The sequence below is a fragment of the Dasypus novemcinctus genome, chromosome 6, assembly GCF_030445035.2.
Source record: "Dasypus novemcinctus isolate mDasNov1 chromosome 6, mDasNov1.1.hap2, whole genome shotgun sequence".
Classification (NCBI taxonomy): Eukaryota; Metazoa; Chordata; class Mammalia; order Cingulata; family Dasypodidae; genus Dasypus; species Dasypus novemcinctus.
In genome coordinates, this window is record NC_080678.1 from 59,631,772 (window position 1) to 59,656,597 (window position 24,826).

At 36.9% G+C, this 24,826-nt stretch overlaps 1 protein-coding gene across 2 annotated transcripts in view; it reads left to right on the plus strand.

Moving 5' to 3' along the window:
* Nucleotides 1-24,826, plus strand: part of PRKG1 (protein kinase cGMP-dependent 1) — a 1,391,770-nt gene that overhangs the window by 1,318,181 nt on the left and 48,763 nt on the right. For both annotated transcript variants that reach the window (XM_058298873.2, XM_058298872.1), the window contains exon 10: nucleotides 16,906-17,002. In XM_058298873.2, the coding sequence (XP_058154856.1) occupies nucleotides 16,906-17,002 (97 nt within the window). The remainder of the gene's footprint in view (nucleotides 1-16,905; nucleotides 17,003-24,826) is intronic.

Here is a 24,826-nt window from a genome sequence, read left to right on the forward strand (position 1 = left end):
TTATTGCCTTGCAGTATTGCTTTAGTTTATCCCAACTTCTCTTATCTTCAGGTCATTATCCAAGATATATAAACTCTCACTTGTTCTATAGTCTAGCCCTCTAGTCAGTCACTCCTTTGGAACTTCTTGAATTTTCCTGATAGTCACACTGACTTATCACTGGTCTTGATCCATAGCCTACTTCAACATTTCATGGTGTTTCAGATCACATCCCTTTTCTCTTACTCAAGAACATCACCCCAGGAATTCTCTCTTGCTTTATCAAACTTTCTATCTACACAGTCTTTAAAAGTCCAACAAACAAAACTATGATCCCCATACTCTTATTCAATCTACTGATGCATTTCTTTGCTTCCATTTAAGAAAATTCCTTGAAAAACATACTAACATACTATCTACAATCCCTCACCTCCTTTCTCTCATGAGGCTTTCTTCTTCTACTATGATCACTAGTAACTTCCAAGTATGTTAATTCAATGGTTGATTCTCATTCCTTTCTTATTTGACTTCTGGCACACTTGACCACTTCCTTCTCCTTTATGCATTTTCTTCACTTGGCTTCCATGTCCCCGTATTTTTCTGATTTTCTTTCTTTCTCACTAACTGTTACTACTCTGTTCCTTTGCTGGTTTCCTTCTCATCTTCCCAACCTTTCAATATTGGGATGCTCCAGGAGTATGCCCTTTCCTTATCTATACTTTCATCTTTGCTGATCTCAGGCAATCTCACAGTTTTAAACACCATCTCTGTGCTGAATCTCCCAAATTCACTTCTTTTTTGAAATTCGGGTTCCTAAACCTAGCAGCACACTTGATAAATCAGCTTGACTTTACAAATCTAAAATTTCAAAACTGAACCCCCACTTACACACAAACCCATTTCTCCTTCCATTTTCCCCATTTCAACAAATGTCAATTTCATCCTTCCCATTCTTGAGGCTCAAGTCTTCAGAATCGTTTTCTCCTCTGCCTCATACCTCACAATCATCTAACAGCAAATCATATTGACTCTACCTTCAAAATGTATCCAAAACCAACCATTTTGCTTTGGCTTCTGACTTGTCTGCATGCCAGAAGCCAGAGTAAGTTTTTAAAATGTAAATCAGACTACACAAATGGAATGATAAAAACCCTCCAACACAGCTTCTTTTTACTCATAGGAAAAGTTGAAGTTCTTAAAGTGGTCTACGAGGCCCTATGCCATTTGTACTATTTCCCCCATTTTGTCCCCAGTGGCATCTCTTCCTCCTTTTTCTGCCTTTACTCTCTTCCAGCAACTGGAACTTCTTTGCTAATCATAATGCACCAGGCAGACTCCTGCATCAAGGCAAATGCAGTTTCTGTTTCTTCTTCCTAGAATGCCGTAACCCCAGATCTCACATGGTTCATTGCTTCATCTCCTTTAAGTCTTTGCCAAGATGCCGCCTCCTCGAGGAGACCTTTGCTAATTAGCCTCGCTAAAATTGCAGCCTCCTCATGCCTGCCCCGACACTCCCTTGTCTCCTTTGCCTAAATTTTCTCCATAGCACTTACCACAAATTAACATACTATATTCTATTTGTTCCTTTACTGTCTGTCTTCTCCATGAGAATGAGAACAGAATTTTTCTCTGGGGTCAATTTTGTCCACTGTAATGTCCCCAGCATCTTTAACAGTACCTGGCATATGCTTTATTTTATGGGTAATTTATTAAAAGCAGTTCATGATAGCATAGAACTACCTGATCTGGCCGTAAACATAGGAAATTTGAATTCTATTTTCATTATAATATTCAGATTAAACTTTTTAAAATAATTAAGTATTTTCCCTCCTTCCTTAGTTCAAGCTACTTACCCTGGTCTATCAAGTGCCTTTTAGCATAATGGACTTGCATAATTTATCAGTCTTGAGCAAGAATTACTTAGATTGATAGTTGCTCAAAAGATTACAGTTTTTCCTGTCTGGAATCATAACTGGTGCATCACAACAAGGTTCAAGGTTATTCTGTTATTAACTTGAGGATAATGGTTGTCACTCTTAGCCACTTGGTTTCTGTTCTAAAACATTAGGGGTAAAGGTGATGTCTTCCCAACATTTAAAATGTACTTTGTTGTTTTAGGTCAGTTGAAATATTATTTTCATGCTGAAAAATATATGTCACAATCTAACATAGAATGGGTCCAACTTGCATATCTCAGAGATTTGAGTCATTTGCAGAGATAGCTAAGTTTCTAATCATAGGTGCCCAGTGAAAGTCATTTTCATTTTGCAAAGACTCCAGGGAAGAAAAGAATATTACCTTCTGTCAGGACTATTAGATATCTTTAAATCTACCATATATAGGTAGTGGTCAAAATCAATAGGAAAGCAATATAATTGAAAACTTATGAGATGTATCAAAATGGGAATCATAATCAATGGTTGAACTTAAGGTTTATTTCTAATTCACTTGAAAGTGTACAGAAATTGTTCAAGTCAGTAGATTCTATTGAAGGTTACAGTGAAACAGGTGAAAACAAAGTCCTGAATTTCAAGAGATTGCATATTCTGCCAAAGACACATATTAATTAGTGGAATAAAGATATGGTTAGAGAATTTTAACATCCAGTCTTTGAAACAGATATGATGGTTGTTATTTTTTCAATAATAAATGATCATTGTCAAAGAGGGTAATATATGAAAGCAACACAAAGACAGGAATCATTTCCAAACTTCTCTCACATTGTTTGTTAAAGGTATTAGTTTCTTCTAATATTGATAAGGAAATAGTGCTTCTTAAGTAGCACTTAGTGATAACATATAAGTTTTTTTTTTGAAATAACAGTATCAAAATATACTATTTTATTACAGAGAATAAATATATTTACTTATATTTATATATAAATAAATGGGTTGGCACAAACAAGAAGCACTTCTCGCATAGGGAAAAAAACAGTGCATTTAGCAAAATCCAAAGACATAAATAATAGCAATAACTTCTGTGTATAGTATAAAACTATTACATTGCAGTGACAGGTTGGCAACATTCCCTTTTCTACTACTGGATGTGCCCACTTATATTTTATTGCTTTTCTGTGGGTAGGGATTAAGAAATTGATTTGCAAGCAATGAAAATAAGATCATTTCCATGTTACTTGTTAACTTTATGTTTCTAATTTCAGATCTCCTTCCCCTTCCAGAGGAAGTTAGCGATGCGATAGCTTTAATGTCTGTTTTAGCTGCAAAACTCAAATGTTCACTTTCTGTTAGAAAATCTAAAGCAGGTGGTATACAATTTCTCCTGATTTTAAAGGCAAGTAAATTTGAAGTTCAAGTGTGGGTAGGTTAAGCTGAAGTCATAATTCTGGTGACATTTTCCAGAATAAAAAGAAAGCCTTTCTTTTGTAATACAATTGTATGTGCAGCTATAGCTCTCAACTGCATCACGGCCGTATTCATTTTAGCCTCATTTTCATTAACCTTTGTTTAAAATCCAAAAATAATTTTATTTTGATTCTGATTTGGATTTTCAATAGAAAGTAAAAGTTGTGAAAATGAAGAGGTAGCAGCTAAACCAGGGATTTAAGCCACTGCACTGCTGATCTTGGAAGGAACCTTGTCTGGAAGGAGGGGACCTGAATTAAAGGAAAAGGGGCTCTGGTTCTTAAACTCTTAGAGAATATCATCTGACTCAGAGCTCTGGTTTTTTTTTTTTTCTTTTCTCTCCATTTTCCCAGCTGGGTAAACTTGTTTAAAAAACTGTAGTATCAAGAGTGGGGATGAAAGACTGATGCTGTAAGTTCTACAGTGGTGGTTCTTAACACTTTTCTGCATATTCCCTGCCAGGCTGGTTTCCTGAACAAGCGTCTATTCCTCATTACCAAGTGAAATTACCTAAAAGGGCATTGCATAGTGCGGGACACATTATGGGAGCACCCAGACAAGGAATGAAAATAGTAGGATCACGAGTACAGCGCAAATGTGCTTTGTGACCAGCCTTTAGCTTGGTCTCAAAGGCATGTGCATGTTTAGAGAACCACGGACCCTACTTAGACTCTGTGCACTACAGACCAGGCCCTGAATAGATAGCAATGAAACAGCAGCAATAAATGGATTCCAAAGCCTTATCATTCCAGTTTCATCTCGAACACATTAGCCTTTTATGAGTGCTTCTTCCATGGACATAGAACATACACATGTGACGTTAATTGTATTGATTATCAGAAAAGCTAATAAACTAATGTGATGTGATAGAATGTTACAAATATGCTTTGATGAAGCCTATTTAAAGGAAACGAGGTCTTTTGTGAACTTTTTTCTCCTGTTGTCATTTGTCAGTAAAATCTGTAAAAGAAAGAATTTCCTCTCTCTTCTCTTTAATTTTTTTTTTCCTATTTCCAAAATTTGCTTCTGGGAATGCACCCTTAATAAACATTCCTCAGTGGGGTAAAGGCCTTCTAAGTCTTGTAGGCATTTATCAAAGGAGTCATTCTAATTATTTACCAAATGCAAGAAAGTAGATCTGAAATTCAGCTAACGTCTTCTGAAAGCCACTCTTACAAATCAGGCGTTAACATTAGGCAGCTGCATACTTCACCTGTGTGTTACTGAAGGAACCAATGATATTCTTTGTGCCTCCAGAACTTGGCCAGGTCTTTGTCCTGTTTCCCAGTGAACCGCCCTCAAGGTGGGTTTAAGAAAGTAACTCATACTAAGTAAGCTCCAGGAAAATGGGAGAGGGGTCTGTTTGCAGGATTGGGTTACTGAGCAACGTCTTGACGACTCTGATTTTGGCCAGTATTCATCCTCAGAGAGGACACCGTCAGCCTTTCTGTGAATGCCTCTCAAGAATCTGTTTCAGACATTTCCAGGCTCTGGATTATGATGGCTGTTGCCTGACTGTGTATCTATTGCCTGACTGTGGCTAAGAGCATGGTGATCTATCGTCTGTCTCCCACAAGCTCAGGGAATAGTGGAAGGTAAGGATCTCATGCCAAAGTAACATGAAAACTTCACACTTTTCTTTCATCCATATGACAGCTCATAAATTCCATGTTCCCTAAGACTACCACACAGTAGAATTGTGAACATATATCGAATTTAAATTTCAAAATGGGACTCTCATCTATCTTCCTTTTAATAGAGGGTCTTAATAGAGCATAGAAATCCCATGCTTCAGTCATTACATAACACATCAATTTCAGTTGGATTCAACCATTTGACAGACGTTTTTCTATAAGATGGTTCAGAAATTGAATTTTGAAAACAACACAAATCGCAAAATACGGCAGCAGAACAAAAGTGAACAAGGTCTACCGAGGACGTTATAAGCAACCGCTTAGAACATTTTGAATGGGAAAACCGAATATTAGGTGGGGGGAATAATATCCAACATTGTGGCCTGTTTGGACATTCATATATTCATATGTTGCTAAATTTACTTTATCTCTAGTCTCCTTGCCAAGCAACTCTACTACCTAGACCCTAGCTAAGACCCTGGATTTAATTAACATTAAAAACTAACCAACAAAAATTTAAAATAGCCCAAATTCCATGTATGGAAAAATCAGGCAAGTCATAGTATCAAGAAACTACTAACAAAACAATAACCTGGCACACAATAAAAACCCCATTAAAGATAATGATCATCTTTTTTTGTTGTTGACTGATTGCTTATTGTCTGCTTCACATACATTATCTCATTTAATTTTTATAGTAACCCAATGAAGTTGGTTTGGTTAGCATGCCCATAAAACAGTTGATGAAAATTGAGGCATAAAAGGATTAAATAGCTTATTCAAGGTCATGCAACAGTGAATAATAGAGCTGGGATTTGCGCAAAGCACAGTGGCTCCTGAGTTTATATTTTAATCATCTTATATTATTGCCTCCTTAGAGCACCCACTTATTGATTGCCTGAATATATAATAGGCATAATTCTATCTGGCTTTGTAGCCAACAAAAAACAATTATATTTGAGTCAGAGATGGAAGGTAAAACAGATAGTCTCCTAACTCTATCAAGAAATAATACTTAAAATTTAGTCAATGAATAATAAATACGATAAATAGAATTCATATTTGGGTCATCTTAAAGAGAAGTAACAGGACAGTGGTTGATTATTCAAAATAATGATCTGGGGTCTTCCTCTGAAAATGACAATAAATTCTACTTTAAATAGTTTGAAAAAAGATAGTCCATTGTAGACATATTGATTGCTTAATTTGTTTTTTAAAGGTGGGGGTGGGGGGGAGGCATCTATGCCTCTGTGAGGAAATTAGAAAGACTAAGCTACATCATCTGGAAGATATGATTTTTCATGGAACACCTCATTCCTTGATGGTGCAAGATAATTGGGATGCTACTATGAAAAGAATATTCACATTTTATCAATAAGTTTCAAAGAGCCCAGATTTAGAAATTATCCCACTCAATTTAGTTTCTCTAAAAGGTTTAAACTAATCACTGAAGAGTCTTTTTGTAAATTCTTGATCCTTTGTTAACATTAGCTGCCACATCTCATTTGTTCTGTTACCTAAAAAAGGTCTTATCTCTGAACAGTGTCTAGCAATACTCCAAACTGTTCCACATCCTGTACCTAAACCTGTTTTCTAGGCAAACATGGTAAAGCCTCCAACCATGACATTAGCAGGCTGAAACTTCCAAGTGTGTTAATTCTATCTGCTGTTCCTTTGTGGCTGTTTTTGTTGTTATTCTTATCTTTGCTTTCCAATCAGCAGGTAACATTCTAGAAATTAACAGCCAGGTTTATGAAACTATTTCCAGTCTTGTCTTTTACTGAGAAACATAAAAATGGCCTTTTCTCAGCTTCAAGAAAGGCTGGAACAACATTTAGAAATTAAAAACAGTAATTCTGCACAGGCTGAGCAACTCAGCTGCATCAGGGTAGCCTGCGACCTGTGTTAGTGCTGTGATTACCCAGTCCTTGGCAAGAAAGGCCTGCATGAATCTGAAAATTATCTATTTTAAATATATTTCTGAAATGTAATTATCAACATAGAGGTAGAAGTTTTGGTACTAAAATGTCAGTATATCTGCTTTTTAAAAGATAATCCTCCACAGACAAGACACACCCCACAGTCTATTACTTATTAGTTGAACTTAAGTGGTATCCTTGTGCAAATAGTATACACCATAGTATAATTTCTTTACTTTCCTACCAAAATAACCTTTGTAGTTCAGTAAAAATAGAGTAATAGCTGCTAAGAAATCAGATTTCTTCCATTTTAAATTGTTTGTTTCATGTTGTATATACTGTATGTATTTACATTGTGGTTTATGCTCTGCTTTTCCCATGCTTGGCCAAATACTACAAGTACTGCAGAAATGAAGAGACTGTGTGCCTCCTTTAGATTCCCTGGTGAAGGAGAGACCACCCCTCTCTAGAGACCACCCACCAAATCCCCCAACATCTCTGCAGATGACACCTGCAGGGGACACCTGCTCACACATTCCAAGACACAGTACAGGACTCATAAGTTTCTTCCAGCTCCAGCAAAGCAATTTCCTGCTCTGATGGGGCAAAAGAAAGGTTTTCTGTCCTTTGTTTACCTGCAGTTCAGTCTTGTCTGCAGTGTTACAAGAGGGTAAATCAGACTGAAAATCCAATCAGACATTGTCTTCTGAAAACTTTAAGTGGAACATCCCACATCCAGATTGCTCAACCTGATAGAAGCAGCAAGTCAATGTGGCTCCTAACACTTAAATAGTTTGGTCCTTTGTCAAAAGGCCTTGCAAACCCAAATTAATTCACAGAGGCAGGTGAATTTCGCAGTTGTTAATTCCTGAGAAAAATTTAATAACTTGGATAAGTAGAAGGGAATCACAAAAAAAGAAATGAGAATAGAGTGTGGCCAAAAAAAGCTTACTTTAACCCTGAAAAATGGTTTCTTTAAACTATAGGGGAAAGGAAGCCAAATAGGGAGAAATTATTCTCTAGCTCTTAAGTAGCGTAAAGAAAAATCATAGTTTAAGTTTGCATGTCCCCTTGCTATTTCCTTCATTTCTCTCATTCTATCATTTACTAATTATAAAAAAGAAGAGAAAAAGAGTTACTGCTATTTAGTAAGATATATACAAGTTTAGTCAGGAGTTTTAGGAAGTGGAAAGATAAAGCAAATGAATCTTTTATATATATATAAATATACACACACATGGACACTCAGAAAAGAGTGCTTGCAACTTACTAATAACAGAATTGCTGGACTATGCACTCTGCTAGTGATCAGTCCTCTTTAAAAACCACTGCTAAAAGCACAGAATAATGACCAATATGTGCTAACCCAGGAGTGAAGTTCAGCTTAAGTGGTTACAGCAATATTCACTTAAACCAATGTTACTGCTAAAGTGAAATTTGATTGAGAATCCACAATTGCCTTAATAATTTTCCGCACATCAGAAAAGAAAGCAAGCAGCCATTTTAGGGTGTTGCACTGATTCCCCATCACCAGTTCCTCTCCATTCCCATGATTTGTGTGAAAATATATAGGAAGGCACCAATTTATAATACTGTAGCCATCTGCTTAAATTCTGAGCAGTGAATTTTATGATGACACTTTGGAACTATTATGCAGAATTCTAGCAGTGTGGAAATCTGTAAATGCTTTTGTAAAGCTATCCGATTTTGAGGAGGCCAACTTCATAAGGAAAACATTAGAGAGAAGACCTAATTTGCCTTTGTCAGCTCCTATATGTATGTACTGTCTTAAAAAACACTAGATGGACTCCTTCAACCAGGTGATCAAGATCCATGTCAGCAGTGATAAGTCACGTTGCTACTAGGTACCTTTGACATGATGTGATGAAAATGATACTTTACCTCTGTGATCTTACTCCCCAATACCCATATGTAGTCTAATATGAGAAAAACATCTGCAAACTCCAACTGGACTAGCACTCCTTAAAACTGCCAAGGCCATCCAAAACAAAGCAGGACTGAAAAATTGTCACAGCCAGGAGGAGCCTAAAGAAATGTGACAACTAAATGTAATGTGGTATCCTAGATGGGTGCCTGAAACATAAAAAGCACATAATATAAAAATTAAGTAAGCCTGAATCAAGTATGGACTTTAGGTATAAACAAAAAGCCATAGATTATTCTATCATTCAGTTGTATTGCCCAAAACATAGCATAGAACAATGCCAGATACTGCATCCAGGATGGCAGTGACTTAATAATAAATATGTGATGTTTTCTGGGACTTAGGTCATCTGATAAATTTGCTACTTGCTAAACATTAATAACTTAGCAAAAGTTTTGCTTCATTTTCTTCATTTTCCTTAATGATTTCTCTACTAAGGAAAAGTTATACAGGCTTTCCCTATTCTAAGAATGATGGTATTCTCAAAGACCATTGGAGAAAAATTTTATGGAATTTGGTAACATATCCCATAATTCTTGTATGTATGTAACATATGACTGTCACATATCAAATTGACACTTAACAGTTCTTTAAAACTTACATGTAACTGTTAACATTGGAAATTAGCTATGCAGACCTAACTGCAAGTTTTATTTTAAAAATACTGATGCCTGGTCCCAAGGCCTAAAGTGTTTTAGTCTGCTTTTAAACTCAGCCCATAATTCTGATGGAACCTGGATGGGGGTGGGGAAGCCCCCAGTTCAGTAGAGCCTATGGAGAAATGGATTTAAACTTCTACTGGGGACATCCAAGACGTGTCTTCCCCAACTGCTGCCTTGGCACTGATTGGGGTTTCAGCCTTCCTCCTTTGCATACCAGGGTCTGAGAGGAGGACTCCCCTAAATGAATGTTTCTAGCAATATTTTCTGTTTCCTGAAGTAGGTGCTTCAGGGATCAGAGGTGGGAGGCCTGGACAAGGAAGAGGAGCACAGAGGAGAAAAGAGAGCAGCAGCGAGAACCAGAGCTCTCTGCAAGTGTACAATTCTCAGGACTTATGTCTAGTCAAACCCTTCATTTTACAGAAAGGGGAAATGTCTTGCTCAGGTTTGTCCCGAGTCAACTCCCTGATCACTTCTTTTGTTATTTTCCTGGAGACCAGGGAGGACAGTTGTACTGTTCTCATATCTTCCTGCCACTCGTGGCCTTGTACCATCTATTCTCTGGCCCACTGCGTCCATGACCACATCCTCAAGCCTTCTGTCACTGAAGTTCATACAGAACCCTGCAGAGACTTCCTGTTCAGCAGATCACTGCTAGTAACCACAAAGAGATGGGCCCTGAATTTTCAGAAAAATGGGGAACACGGCAAGGATTCTGAGTCCAGAAATAAAAGTTGACCTGAGCATTCATTTAAATCCTGCCTAATCCATCTACTCCCAGTTTCATCTTACAACTGATCCCTTCGATAAGAAACTTTCCTTATTTATTTCATCATTTTTAGCCCTGATATAAGAAGGCTTGAGGTAGATAAAAGACTGATATTTGAGGGGAATACTTAAGTTTTCTTTACCTGTCCCTTCTGTAGAAATAGAGGTTATGGCCTAGATGCCCTCATGAGAATTGCAATGAGAGCTCTGCCATAATGACTGTTTTCTCTGGGATGACATGAGGGAATAAAGTGAGGTGAGAGATGCTTCGCACAGGGCTGAATTGTTCCAACAGTGAAGGCAGAAAAAGGAGTCATTTTTGCCTATATTCCTTCTTTCCTTTTAAATCTCACCTGTCACTGCCTCTTTCTCCCTGACTGGAATGTGCCATGCCAGGAAAGTCAGCTACTCTGAACTACCCTGGTCGGCAACCAACAGCAAAATACCCAGGTTTGAGTTCTGAGAGATGTTTTGGAACAAAGTGTAAACTACTCTGCACTGAAAGGAGAAAGCACTTCCTCAGACCACTAGCCTCAGATATCAAGAAGGGGGAAACCTTTCCTTTCTTGACAATTTGTTTTTTATGGCTATATATATATTTACTTAGGTCTTTATTTTTTAGAAAGCAAAGAAAATCATCTCGAACTATGGAAACTACTTCAAAACTGAATAAAGTATAGTTGGTCAGTATACCTTAAGCTTACAATGGGTAGCATATCCTCACTTATCTCTTCCAAATGTTGCTCTGACATTTGAATTTTTTAAAATTTCATGTGAAAAAAAATGAAAAGAAAAAAAATCTCATGTGAGCACTATTATCACTTCGTTTATGGAAAATTTTATTTAACTGGAATACACCCATGTACATGTCACATCATAGGCAAGAATGCAAAAGTGCTAGCTAGCTGCAGGGATGGCAAAATGGCTCATGACTAAAATGTATAGTAAAATAACATACTATTAACCGTATTTTATGACTTCTACTTTTGCTTTGTTTTTCAAATATTCAGAATGTTATAAAAACTGCAAAGATTGAATGACTCCAGACCACAAATCAAGAAGACACTCATCTATGCTTGGGTCTTTATGACCTTTGCTAAGTCACTTTACACGTCTAGAATAGTTCCTTTATTTTTAAATATGTGGAGGTAATCTGGAATGGTGTTGATCCAGATTTTGAACCATGTTAGTATTTTAATACTTTGAGGCAATAACATCTCTATAATTGTGTGATTCTCTATCTTGAAATTGAATTTGTGGGAATAAATTTATACTGTGATATGAAACATACCCCAGGTTTCTAGGCCTAGTTCTTTTGGCATTTAATTACTGAAACCAACCATTTATCAGCAACTGGTCTAGCCTGATGCAAAATAGAGGTAAAACAATATTTGTTTCCCATCTTCACAGAACCAGGGAGGATAAATTAAATGGGAGAAAACTTAGAGTCCTTGGAAGAAAGGTGCTAATCTTGGCCTTTACGTTAAAGTGCAGGTGAGAGGAAGCGGACTTGGCCCAGTGGATAGGGTGTCCATCTACCACATGGGAGGTCCGTGGTTCAAACCCTGGGCCTCCTTGACGTGTGTGGAGCTGGCCCATGCGCAGTGCTGATGCACGCAGGGAGTGCCCCCCCACGCAGGGGTGCCCCCCGCTGGAGTGCGCCCCATAGGGAGGGCCGCCCAGTGTGAACCCAGGAATGGCTCCGCACACAAGGAGAGCTGACACAACAAGATGATGCAACAAAAAGAAACACAGATTCCCGGTGCCGCTGATAAGGATAGAAGCGGTCACAGAAGAACACACAGTGAATGGACACAGAGAGCAGACAACTGGGGGGTGGGAGGGAGAGAAATAAATAAAATAAATCTTAAAAAGAAAAAATAAAGTGCAGGTGAGGATGTTTGCTTCGTAATATTATCCTGAACTACTTCCGTTATTGTGATATCAAGGTGGAGATAAGGTATTAAGTTCTGTGAATTTTTGTCCAGGGTTGGATCATCACATTTGGTTTCCAATACAAATACAGAAAGATGTCTGCTTCTGAATAATAATGGTCAGATATAAGGTATAGAGTCCAATTCTATTGTTTTGAACTGGAGAGAGAATTACAGATATTATGTCAGCAATAGAAAAGCAATTGCAGTGAATAACAAAAGACAACTGATTCTTACTCCTTGATTTTGTGGAGGCTGGTAATTTTGGAAGAGATTTGTGGATTTTCAGAAAAAGTGCAGAGTGGGCAGGGGAGAGGTAATGAATTATTCCAGCAGATTTTCTGGTTTCGGAGTAGGCCTATTTTCTTGGTCTCATATTTTTTACACCCTGAAGCTTTACCTATTCATTACTTTCAGTACCTTGTTTGGTTTATAAGTGGAAATAAAAAGAGATGAAAAACTTTCTTATTTTTTAGCAGTTCTGAAAAAATTAGCTGTTGTCAGTAGATTCCTATCATCCATGCTTTTCCTATCCTCATGCCCTTTTCTTGGATTGGAAACCACTGAGAATTTATTCCATAACTTTATTTTTTTTATGTAGCTGTATGCTCATGAAATGTCTCCCTCCTCCTCAACCCTTGATATCTCTACCTTTAAAAATTCTACCCATCCCACCAGAGCCAACTTGACAACTAGCTGCTTAGTCATCACCAGCCTGGAGAGTTCTTCCCCCAAACCCCCTGAAATTCATGCAAGTTTGGAAAATGCTGACTTATGCTATTTTAATAAGATCCTCTATGAACTATTGTTTAATATGCATATTCCAAGGACCCTCTGTTAGAGATTGCAATCTTTTTTTTATTTTTCCTTATCAGTAATCCTAGGCAATTCTTAGGCAAGTTTGGGACACAATGACATATTATCTGTCACCCAATGGCAACACTGCCTTGTATAATTATTTGGTGATGCTAACCTATTTTACAGGGTTGTAAGCTCCCTTTAGTTTAGTTATAAGCACAAAGGCTATGTTAAGTGTACTTTTCTGGAAAGAGGTTCCACAGCTGTCACCCTACACTCAAAAAAATAACAAAATTTTTAAAAAATCAGTATCTCCAACTGTGTTAAAAACTAGAAAATATACTTTATGTATTCCTGGGTGGATTTTAAGCAATCAGACATCAGGATCTGTTTTTCTTACTGATATGCATTTGTATTAGCAGTTGGCAATTGTCACTCCCATAAACACTCTTTCATGGATGGATTTGTAGAATTTCATGAAGCTGGTCCTAATTCCATGGATCCGGTACTCCTCAGTAATAAGTTAGGTACTGTTTTCAGGCAAAAGGTTTTTAACCATTTTATTTAGTCTCTTTCCCCACTCAAACTTTTGTCAGCTCTAAAGAAAGTAGAACATAAATTGACGGATTCAAATTCTCTTCAGATAATCTCCAAGTAAAGTGAAAGAATGAAAATGCCCTCCCAGTTATAAGCAACAAGCAGTCAGATGCCTGAAGAACCTAAATCACCCCTACTTTAGCCTTTCCACACATGGTGATTAACATGTTAAAAAGTTTAATTCAAAAAAGAAAAGTTTGCAGATCCTGTGACCAAGATGTGACTCTTGTAACTGAAAAACATTCTAAATTAGATGAGAAAAATAAATGCACACAAAATATTAAGCAACCAACATTTCCTTGGTTGGAAAATAGAAACTGCTATGGTAACATTCCTGTATGGTTTGACTTCCCAAGGAATCAGAACATGAAGCCAATGGGTCAGAATAGAGGCTCAACCAGTACAATTATTCAAAGGACCTCTCAAAACCTATCTCACTATGCACAAGATAAAATCTCCCAAATAGGTAGCATTTTAAAATTCACATACTAATATTAGCAAAATAATTAACAAGGATTAGCAAAGTATCCTTGCAATGTTACCAGTGTCCTTTCATGAAAGTATGATGTATTTTATAGAACTATAATTTGATGCTTTCAGTACAGGGAGCACTTGATATTTAAGTGGATTTTAAACGCTACAGAGAAAATGTCTGCTGTTTAATATGAGATTGAATATGTTCATCCCATTGGTTAAAATACCACCAGTAATTAACCAGATAATAGCTATAAACAAAAACAGTCCAAGTGACCACTTTCTAACTTTTGCATCCTATGTCTGCCTGGTTTCAACAATGTTGCTTATTGTAAATGTTACGGAATTATTGTTCATTCCTGCCGCATGAAGATCAGAGGGGCAGGAGCCAAGACCAATTTATAAGAGCCCCTCGTATTTTTGGCATGAATGCATCACCCCCAAACTCAATGGCAGCTCTTGATTTCCTTGGCCCATTTTACTCCACCTGAAAATTCTTACATGGTTTCTGGAACCTTTTGAAAGTTTAGGGCTGTGAGTCTCAATCCTTATTGTGCATCAGAATCACCTGAGGAGCTTTAAAACAAAAACAACAAAAACCAGAAGCTTGGGTTCTGCCTCTAGGAATTTCTAGTTCGCTTGGTCTGTAGTGCAATTTTTAAAAGATTCTCATGAGGTACTGATGTGCAAGAAAGAGTGAAAATGATTGGTTTAAAAGGACTTTATTTCTAGCCTAATATCAAAAGGCCTAAATGTAGGAATGTTGAGGTGACTTCAGGGTTGTAAGTAATAACATCACACTCTAAATCGGGGGTTCTTAAACTTTTTTTTGTTCCACGGATACCTTTGCCAGTCAGGTGAAAACAGTAGACCTCTTACTAAGTCTGCACTATACAGTGTATTATTTTAATAAATATATTACACCTGCACCAAACCATACCCACAAGAGTTTTTTGTGGTTTTTTTTTTTTTGAATTTCAATTCCAACTCATAGACCCCTTGTTAAGAACTCCTGCTTTAAATATATAAATGATACCGAAATAGTCTGAAATTGGGGACTTGATGTAGCACAGTGGTTGAGTGCCTGCTTCTCATGTACAAGTTTTGGATTCAATCCCTGGTACCTCTAAAAAAAAAAGTAGGCTGAAATGGCTCCTGAGATTTCTAAACTCCTAACTGCCCTAAATCCAGTAAGCACATAGGTTATTATTTTAAAACCATCTTATTAAGGATTTGATTATCTAGACTGCCAGGACATGCTTGACGACATACAAGTTGTCTTGGGGTCTGTAACCAACAGATGCACTTTTTAAGCACCTGTTGGAGCGAGCGCAGTCACTTGACCCTTTAAATGGGATGGAGTTTTAGTTTTCCAAAAGCAGTGAACCAGTTGGAATGTTAGAATGCACATTTGCTGCTCATGTTCCATTCTAGCAAAGCATCTCCCGAATTACTATGTTGATCTCTTGATTGTGTAGTTAAAAAGAAAACTCTACAAATGCCATTAGGATTGACCTGTGGCCTTGTTTATAGAGGTTTATCAGACAGAGTTGATTTACATAATTGGCCTATAATGAAAAACCGTACTATTTTTACCTTCTGAAGAGCCTGTGAGGGTTACTTGTGAAAACCTAGAAGTGTGGTTGTAAAGAGAGAATACTGAAAGCTCACCTAGAAAGTTCTTCCACATTTTTCCCAAGTGGGGAATTACTGTTTCTATAATGGAATAATAGCTAATCTGTTCCACAGCTTCATGCCAAACATGCTTGTCAATTTCTCTTCAGAAATTGACATAAACAAGTTGTGTTAGTATCATTACCTCAAATGTGTTCATTTCTATCTATAGTACAGTACTGAATCAGACACTGCCTGTTTGAAGGTCACGGGTGACACAGAGCTATTCAAATACTTTATTTTTGAGACAGCTGAATTACTCCCTGACCTGACTTTAGTGAGGGGGAGGATCATCTTCATCTTTATGCCTTCCTGCCCTTTCTAAAAATAGCAGGGCCTTTAACAAGGAGATATTTTAAGCAGCTCAGATTCACTGGTTTCATCCCGAGCCGCGTATTTTGGCCACTTGCATGTGTCGGATTTGCATATGTACATAGTCAGGCTTTGGGACCAGGAGTCCATGCTTCTCCACAGCACTCATACGAGAAACTTGGAAACACAAAGACCGTGGGATTGCTACCTGAGAGTTTTGGCTGCAAGTCAGTGGGTAAACATAAAGGAAGGGAAGACACTTTTTAGGAATATGAATATGCTTCCGAAATCATCCATTTCAAACATTTGCACACCAGTCCTCAGCTTTTCGGATCTGTTTTCATAAAACCTGGCTGTGATTTTGCTCTAGAGACCTCAATGATCTTGCCGCTTTTAATAAATATGTGTAGGAGCAACTGCCAGCCTGTGGATAAGGAAAACTAATGAGAAACTGTCATCCAAAATCTGAACGGCAAATACAAAAGCAAGCAAAACAAAAAAACCCAAAACAGAACCAAAACAGAACAACTCAAACAATCTGTACTCACAAGAAGACACATAGAAAAATACCAAGATGTAACTTTGATTTGATAACTGGATTTATCAGTCACGTCACTGGCATGCTGTGGGTACATTGTATTTTTATACTTTGAAAAAAAAAGTGCGAATATATGTTATTCTGCAAACTGGGACCAAAAAATCATGTGTGAGAAAACACAGACTCTAAAAGCAAGATGGAATTTACGCAGGTAAATCCTGTTCCACAGTCATGTCATTCCGGTACAGATGTACGCAGTACTCGTGTTTGCACCTCTAAGAAATTTCCATTTTTTCGCATCAAAAAATCCAGATATGAAGCTGAAGCTGCTTTCTTCGCTAACCTGAAGCTGTCTGATTTCAACATCATTGACACCCTCGGAGTTGGAGGTTTCGGACGAGTAGAACTGGTAGGTGATTATTCTTTAAATGCTTTTGAAAGACTGCCCTTTTTTTCTTTCCCCCTAGATGAAGATTTCACTCTTTTATTCTCTCCCTCGTTAATTTCTCTTGTTCCTCAAATACTTTTATAGTGACACATCAGAGTTTGCAACAGTTAAAGTGAGCTGCTGCATAATGCAGTCAATGAACTAAAAAGAAAATAAATGCCAAATTTCTTTTCAGAAAACTCCCTCAGATTAAATGAAAGGTAAGCACATTTACTTAATGAGTCATAAGGCACTACTTTTTATCCAGCTTATTTTCTACAGTCTTTATTTCGTTCCTTAGTTCTGAGCAGTACTGACTAACTTAATTGAGGACCCTAGCTGAAATTTTAATAATTTATAGGTAAATTTAACAATATGTAAAGAGAAATAGGAGTCATACACATATGTGGTATCCTTTAAGAACCTTACCACTGCTTTGGGGGAAAAAGGTAAATAATGTTGCAGTAGTGATTCTGTGATTCTGTAGTCGTAAGCACTTATTTGGATTATAGTACTAATGGTGCAAGTATTTTATAAAGTATATTTCACACACACTTTTAGTAAATACAGGTAAATGTTGATGAAGATAATGAAGACATTTAGTGCAAGTTTACACATCAAACAGTGCATGAATGTAATGTGAACAAGATTAAAGCATACACTTGTGTATTTCTTTGAAAAATGAATTTAAAAGCTGACATCTTGCAACAAAAATAAGGGAAAAATAAGTATTCTGGTGACTCAGTTGCTGCATTCCAAGACTGTGTGGCTATAAACTCTGTTTGAAAATGCTATTTAGTTTCCACCAGTCTACTGACTGTGGAGGAGTCCCTGGTCCCTGATATCAGACACTAGTACAGTGTGTGAGAACCTGCTGGAGGCTGTGTACAGTAAACACTTAACCGCCACCAAAGGGCAGGAGAAATCCCCTTCCGTAAAATTGGATTGACCCAGTGTTATTTTTTATTTCAGTCCATTTGTGTTATAGTGAGGATATTTGACTTTAGCAGGTAGAAAGATGTTACTTACTTAAACAGTAGCCAAGAAGAACTTAGAGCTATGTGTTCCATTGAATATTAAATTATGCTTTTATTAACAGTGGTTGGAGATGGTCCAGAAACATTACTTTTGATTTAAAAGTTCATAGTGTGCTTCTGAAAATCTAAGTATTTTCAGTTAGAAGAGTAAATATCAAGAAAGAGCCTAGAAAAAGCTCTTGCTTTTCAGATTCCTGCCAGTTAATACAGGCCTAGATTTATTTTGCAGGAACATTGATTTTGTGGCAGGTTTTAATTGTTTGTATGGCTAATGAAGGTTTATTAAAAGCATTATCAATAGACAATTTTGCCCTGGGGCTGTTGGGACATGTAAGGGTTGCAGAGTGCAGAGCCCCTGGCTGTGAGGAGATTTTGTTTGGTGACATAAGACAATAATTACATCATTGTATGTGGGCAAGTCCCAATAGGAAAGAAACAGTATAAAAGACAGAATTCCCTAGGAATTGATTTGGGAACCATTTTCATAGTTCCTGAAATGTTATTTTTCAGACTGTACACAATAAAATTGTTTCAGGTGACAAAAAAAAAAAAAAGCCATTACAACCTTTGTGGACTCCTAGAGGTCTGAGAGCTTCAAGTTGGGAATCCCTTATTTACCAGTGAAATCTTTTATGAAATATATGAATTTAACTGGGATTTTTGAAACATTGAAAATAGTTCACAGACACTGAAATTGTATTTAGGGTCCTCTAGTCACCTGGGGGACTTCAGAATGAACCATTAAATGCCGTGCTGGTGATGGAAAACTTCTAGATAGTTCTTTAAAAAATGTGGGAGGAGGTATGATAATAGCAAGAAAATTAGGGACGGGTCAATGTGGGAAAATAAAAGGTAGCACAGTTAAAATAGAAAAAAATTTGCAATACATAAACAATTTGTGTTTCTGCATATATATATACGTGTATTTGGGTATACACATCTTTACATATACCATCTATCCAAGGAGAAGAATTTAGAACCATGAGTTTCAGTGAATATTAAATTACGCTATTCAGTATGGACCAGCCATTTCAGTGATCTCTAATACTTTAGAATCCACTGCTCCATGTTAGTTCATATCCCAACTCCTATCACTTACTAACTTCCTGATGTTGCTAATTAGTGAGTATGATCATCTTTTACATGCATTTGGTGATACTAGAATTGGGAGTTTTCCCTCAGCACTCTGTTTGTAAATACACACACTGTTACCCTATCATGGAATGAATCACCAGGAAGATAGCGCTGACTCCTTAGGAGGTGGCACTGTACCTTCAGAGCGGTTCCCATACCATTCATAGTTAGGAAAAGATCAGACAGAGGTCAGTTTGGCTGTGATTACAGAAGTTTTCTCTTCACTCTCTTTGAAATGAGACTGATAAACACAAGTTAATTTTATAGCGTTATAGAGTACTGTTTTTGAGCAATACATCCTTCAAACGGATTCATTTCATAGAGGTATACATAGCACTGAATATGTTAATGTCACGTATATAATTCTTGTAGGTCAAGCTACCAGTCTTTAGTACATTTTGGTCAGCAGTAACACTGATCGAGTGAGTGGTATTACCAAAACATACAGGTTATGCTTTAATAAAATAATCCTGTTTGTATTTCTCCAAATAAGATCATAAGATTATAAACTATTATATACTCTCCAGTGGGGTATAAAGAATTGAAAAGTTTAAAATTTTGAACCCTATTTCCTGATACAGCCAAGAACTTGGTTTTCACCACAGTTTAAAGTATAGATTATGTTTGTGTGAATTTGTATAGTGATATAGGCCTCAAAGATTTCTTAGCATTTCAAAATTTTTATTGTTTATATCAATTTCAATAAATCTTGATACAGGATTTTTTTTTTTAGGCAAGGGAATTTCTAAGTAGTTCATTGCCAATTTTTGAAGAGAGAACATAATTTTGGCACATAATAAAAATATAAATGTTTATGAAAAGATGAGTACAGAAGCTTGAAGTAAAGATGTTATTTGTGTGGGAAACCTCTTAAGTTATCCAGTCTATTTCATAAATAGTCTTAACATGATGGATATTAACCAATATTAGAGTCAGGCATGGCCTATTCACAACTATTACCTGTGAGCAGAGTGAGTTTGTTGTATTCCTTTCCTTTGTATCTGACATATACCATAATTTCTGCTTCCTTTTCTCAATATCATTTTTAAGAAAGTATTTTCTAATTTAGTCAATGCAACCTATTTACAATATGTTTCCAGAAGACCACATGTCATTCATAATATTGCTTTCAGCAGAAGTTCTCAGTTCTCTTTTATATGATTTACTCATTAAAGCTCTAAGCACTGCCATGCAGTATTTAGGTAACCCTCTAAATTTACAGGTTGTAACTTAAAATATGGAGATTGATTTTACAGATCACAAGTAAAAATTAGTCCCTTTGCCTTATGGTCACAATACTAATTTACTATGCTTCTGCCCTTGTCAGAGAGTTACTTGTTTTCTCAGAATAGAGTATACAAATCAAAGGCTAACTTCCTTTTAATCTGGAAAAGCTATATGGTGGTTGCCTTAAGTATTAGATATTTAATCTATTTATTCAGTAATCTGAGTGCCTCCTATACCAGGGATGAAATACAGCAAAAAAAAATATGGGGGAAAAATTATGTCTTCTTGAATTATATACTTTTAATATAGTTATTATTTAACTACATAGTGATCTCTCTGCTGGGAGATACAAACTTTAACAGAAAGCAGTCCTGTAAGAACTCACAGTCTTGGCAGAGACAATCATATACGCTAATAAGTAAACCCATAATCAAAGTATGACCAGCATGTGATTCATGCTTGGAGGAGGAAGACTTCTTGGAGGAGGTGGCATTTGTAAGGCAAAGGGAAAGCTTGAGAAGATACTGACATAAATAACCTGAAGCATTATGGTACATATTGGGGAAAATGAAACTACTATAGGAACCAAAGGTTATTAATACTAACTGAAATAATATTTTTTTTCCATTTGAACCCTGCTTTATAATCTCCAAATTGCTTTCACAGACAGTATATAATTTTGCCTTTATCACTATCCCAGGGGTTGATTATCGGGTATGATCCACATTTTACTAGAACAAAATCAAGAGTAATACATATGAGAGGCCCAGGTCCATGTGGACATCGAAAGCACTGCTGTTATTGTCCAGAACAACTGAATTTTAATGAAGAGCTTTTTGCTCTTCTCCCTTTCAAACATGTTTAGATCCTTGCCACTGTCATGACCACCAACCACCAGGAAATCAGACAAGTGTTGCTACATTGTCACATGAACCCTGTTGCTCAAAAGAATTTTTCTTAGAGTAAACAATAAACTGAATTAGATAGAAATCTACTGTAGATGGAGTGCTATTATTTGGCTTCTGTCAAGCCTTCAGAGACCCACCCCTGCCTTTTGATAAAATAATTTTTATTGTTCCTACTTTAGTAGCAAAAGGCCTGTGGAGGAAAAAAAAACCAGACAGTATAAAATGATAGCTAAAACTTTCAGCTCTGGAATTAGTCGTTCAGGTATCAGATCTTACCAGCTACGTGCATTCAATCATTTACTTGACCCTCTGAGCTTCAGTTTTCCCACCTGTAAAATGAGAAAAATGATAGGCTATACCTCACAGGTTGCAAGGATTAAATGAGACAAAATACCTAAAACATGTAGCGGGGCGATAAATGTTGTCAATTTTTAGTTATTGCTATTATCATAATCATCATCATTAAAAATATACTAATGATAACCATCTTTATCATCTCCGGCTGACACCCAGGGTAAAGGAAAAGAATGGATTATTTTACTCTTTTCCCCACATTGTTTGACTAAGCCTGAGAGTACAACCATTTCTCCATTATAGAGAAGAGCTCAAGGTCTTCGAAATACCTTCAGTGATAGCTTCTATTAAATTGTCCCTAAATCATTAGAGCTTCCTTACTTTCTGATCGATCATGAGTGGATATGGGAAACAATTTTCAATCATCCTCACGCTGAACCTTTGTGCACCTGAAATATTTTGCTCTTATTTATCCATTTCTCTTCTAAATTGTATAGTCCCGTCACCTAACCCTTCAAAAGAAAATTGTTTTCAGTGCAAATTGCTGAACATATCAGTTTCTCTACCACCTTCTTAAATTATGGAACCCCAGTTGGGCATAATAAGGGCTTGGCTCTTGCCAAGTGGAGTGCAAAAGTTATATCTCATTTCTTCTGTGCTGCGACCCAGTTTATAAATCCCATGATCTGATTGTCCAGGAGAGGGCAATGTGTACCAGAGTCTGTGTCCTGCACACAGAGGCACCCACGCCCTCGAGACATTTTTACCAGCTGCCTCCTGTGGGTGCAAAACATGCAAGCAGGCCTGGAGGACTATGTAAACCTACTGGAAAAAAATAGATGAAGTGATGGGTAAGCAAGAAATTGGTGATAAACCCAGTGTTCAGTCAACAGAGTTGTGTTTTCATAATTACATAAGGCAAACAGTTTAATTGCAAAGGGAAACCCCATGTAAGATGAAAACATTTCAATGATCCCTACTGCCAAGCCACACAGCAGTGGAATAGGATAGCTGCTGGATCACTGGACAGCATTGCCATTTGTGCCCACAGTGATTCATGTTGCAGAGGATGCCTGGGTAAATCCTGCTGCCCTGAATCTTATGTATCCACTGTAACTAAACTGAATACAGACTCAACTCTGCTTTAAAACTCAAGGATTGTCTCATTTTAATGCAGTTTTCCTCAAGTTATACTCTACTTTGTAAATTATTAAATATATAATTCTTATGTTATTCAAAAGAATAAAAACTGACACAAATGATCAATTGTGATAAAAAAGTAATTGTTTCCAAGAAAATAAGGTGCTCAGATAGCTAACACTGATATTCATTTAATAAAATAAAGTCCAATTCAATATACACTAATAGAGCATCAGGAGGTATACTAAAAAGTAAACTGCAACTCCTAAGATATCTGACCACCACATAATTTCTAAGCACAAATTACAGGTATAAAAGTCTTTCTGTTCTTTGGCATATGCTAACACAGCAAAATAAACATTAATTCATCTCATAACTATGGAATATACTTTCTTTTACACATTGATAATTGTAATATAGTTTAGCCTAGTTGAATGACAACAAATAGAAGAGTTACTTTTTTAAACATCTTGTGAAAGTATAGAAATGTTATTTTTAATACTATCTATTGAAGTGCATTTTTTAATAAAAAATACTTGAAATCAGTGTGCTATAATAAAGCAAAATGCTTACAGTTTCTTCAAATCTGCATGTGATTCTAGAAAGATCACTGTAAATCTAGAAGGTACTGGATACGGGTAAGACTACCCAGGTTTAAGATAGTTGGTAATAAAACAGTCTATTCAAAAGTTAACACTTTGCCTTTTTGGTTTTCTGTGACACAAATTTGATTTTATTTTTTTACCCAGTAAATTTATGGGTATATCACATTCAGCAAAATTTACCTATTACAAGAATGACCAGGGAAGCAGACTTGGCCCAATGGATAGGGTGTCCTCCTACCACATGGGAGGTCCGTGGTTCAAACCCAGGGCCTCCTTGACCCGTGTGGAGCTGGCCCATGCGCAGTGCTGATGCATGCAAGGAGTGCCCTGCCATGCTTAGGGGAGCCCTACGCACAAGGAGTGCACCCTGTAGGAGAGCCACCCAGTGTGAAAGAAAGTGCAGCCTGCCCAAGAATGGCGCCACACACACGGAGAGCTGATAGCAAGATGACGCAACAAAAAGAAACACCGATTCCCGGTGCCACTGATAAGGATAGAAGCAGTCACAGAAGAACACACAATGAATGGACACAGAGAACAGACAACTGGGGGGGGGGGGGGGGGGGAGGGGAGAGAAATAAATAAAAATAAAAATCTTAAAAAGATAATAAATAAAAGAATGACCAAACACTTTATGGAGGATATGGAAATATCAGATATGATTCCTGCCTTTAAGGACTTCCTGCCTTTTAAGTAAGAAGATAGGACTAACACATATGAGAAATAACTAACGAAATCTTCTAGTTGTGTAATAAATCTAAATGATGCAAAAAAAGAGGTCATTTGGAGTTGGTGGAGTAGAGGGCATGGAACTGAAGCCAGGGTGGAAGAATGGGTTGAGATTTAAATGAACAGCTGGGGAAAGGTCATTCCAGGAAAAGTTACAAAATAAGGCCCTATGTTTTCACAGGACACCAAAGAGACTAGCTTGAGAAGGATAGAAATTGTGTAAGCAGGTTGGTAGATTATAACTGCACTGTATGCCTAAAGGAGATTAGATTTGTAATAAGATAGAGGCATTAGGTCAAGTGATGAAAGTGTGAAACAGATTCAGCTCTGAGCCTCCATCCATGAAATTTAAAAAAAAAAATACACTATAAGGTGACTAGAGAGTAATTTGTCTTCAGAATGAGGCAATTTATTTTGTGCCAAGATACAGTCCACATCCCTGAAAATTTTATGTAAATACTTTCAAAGAGGGGTCCCTTCCATGAGAAGGAAAGATAATACCTTGTATATCTAAATGATATAAAACATAACCAAGCCCTTTTAAATTAAATGAGAAGAGCTCATCTTACTTTCTAGAAAATAAAATGAAACAGGTAATTCTCAGTGCTTCAGCCTAGCTCTCAGCTGTATATATTTAATTTCTTGCTAATTCATACTCTTGTCCCTCATTTTACTATCTCCCATACCATTGACATATACAAATTCCTTCTATTAGCTTGACCATTGAGCTAA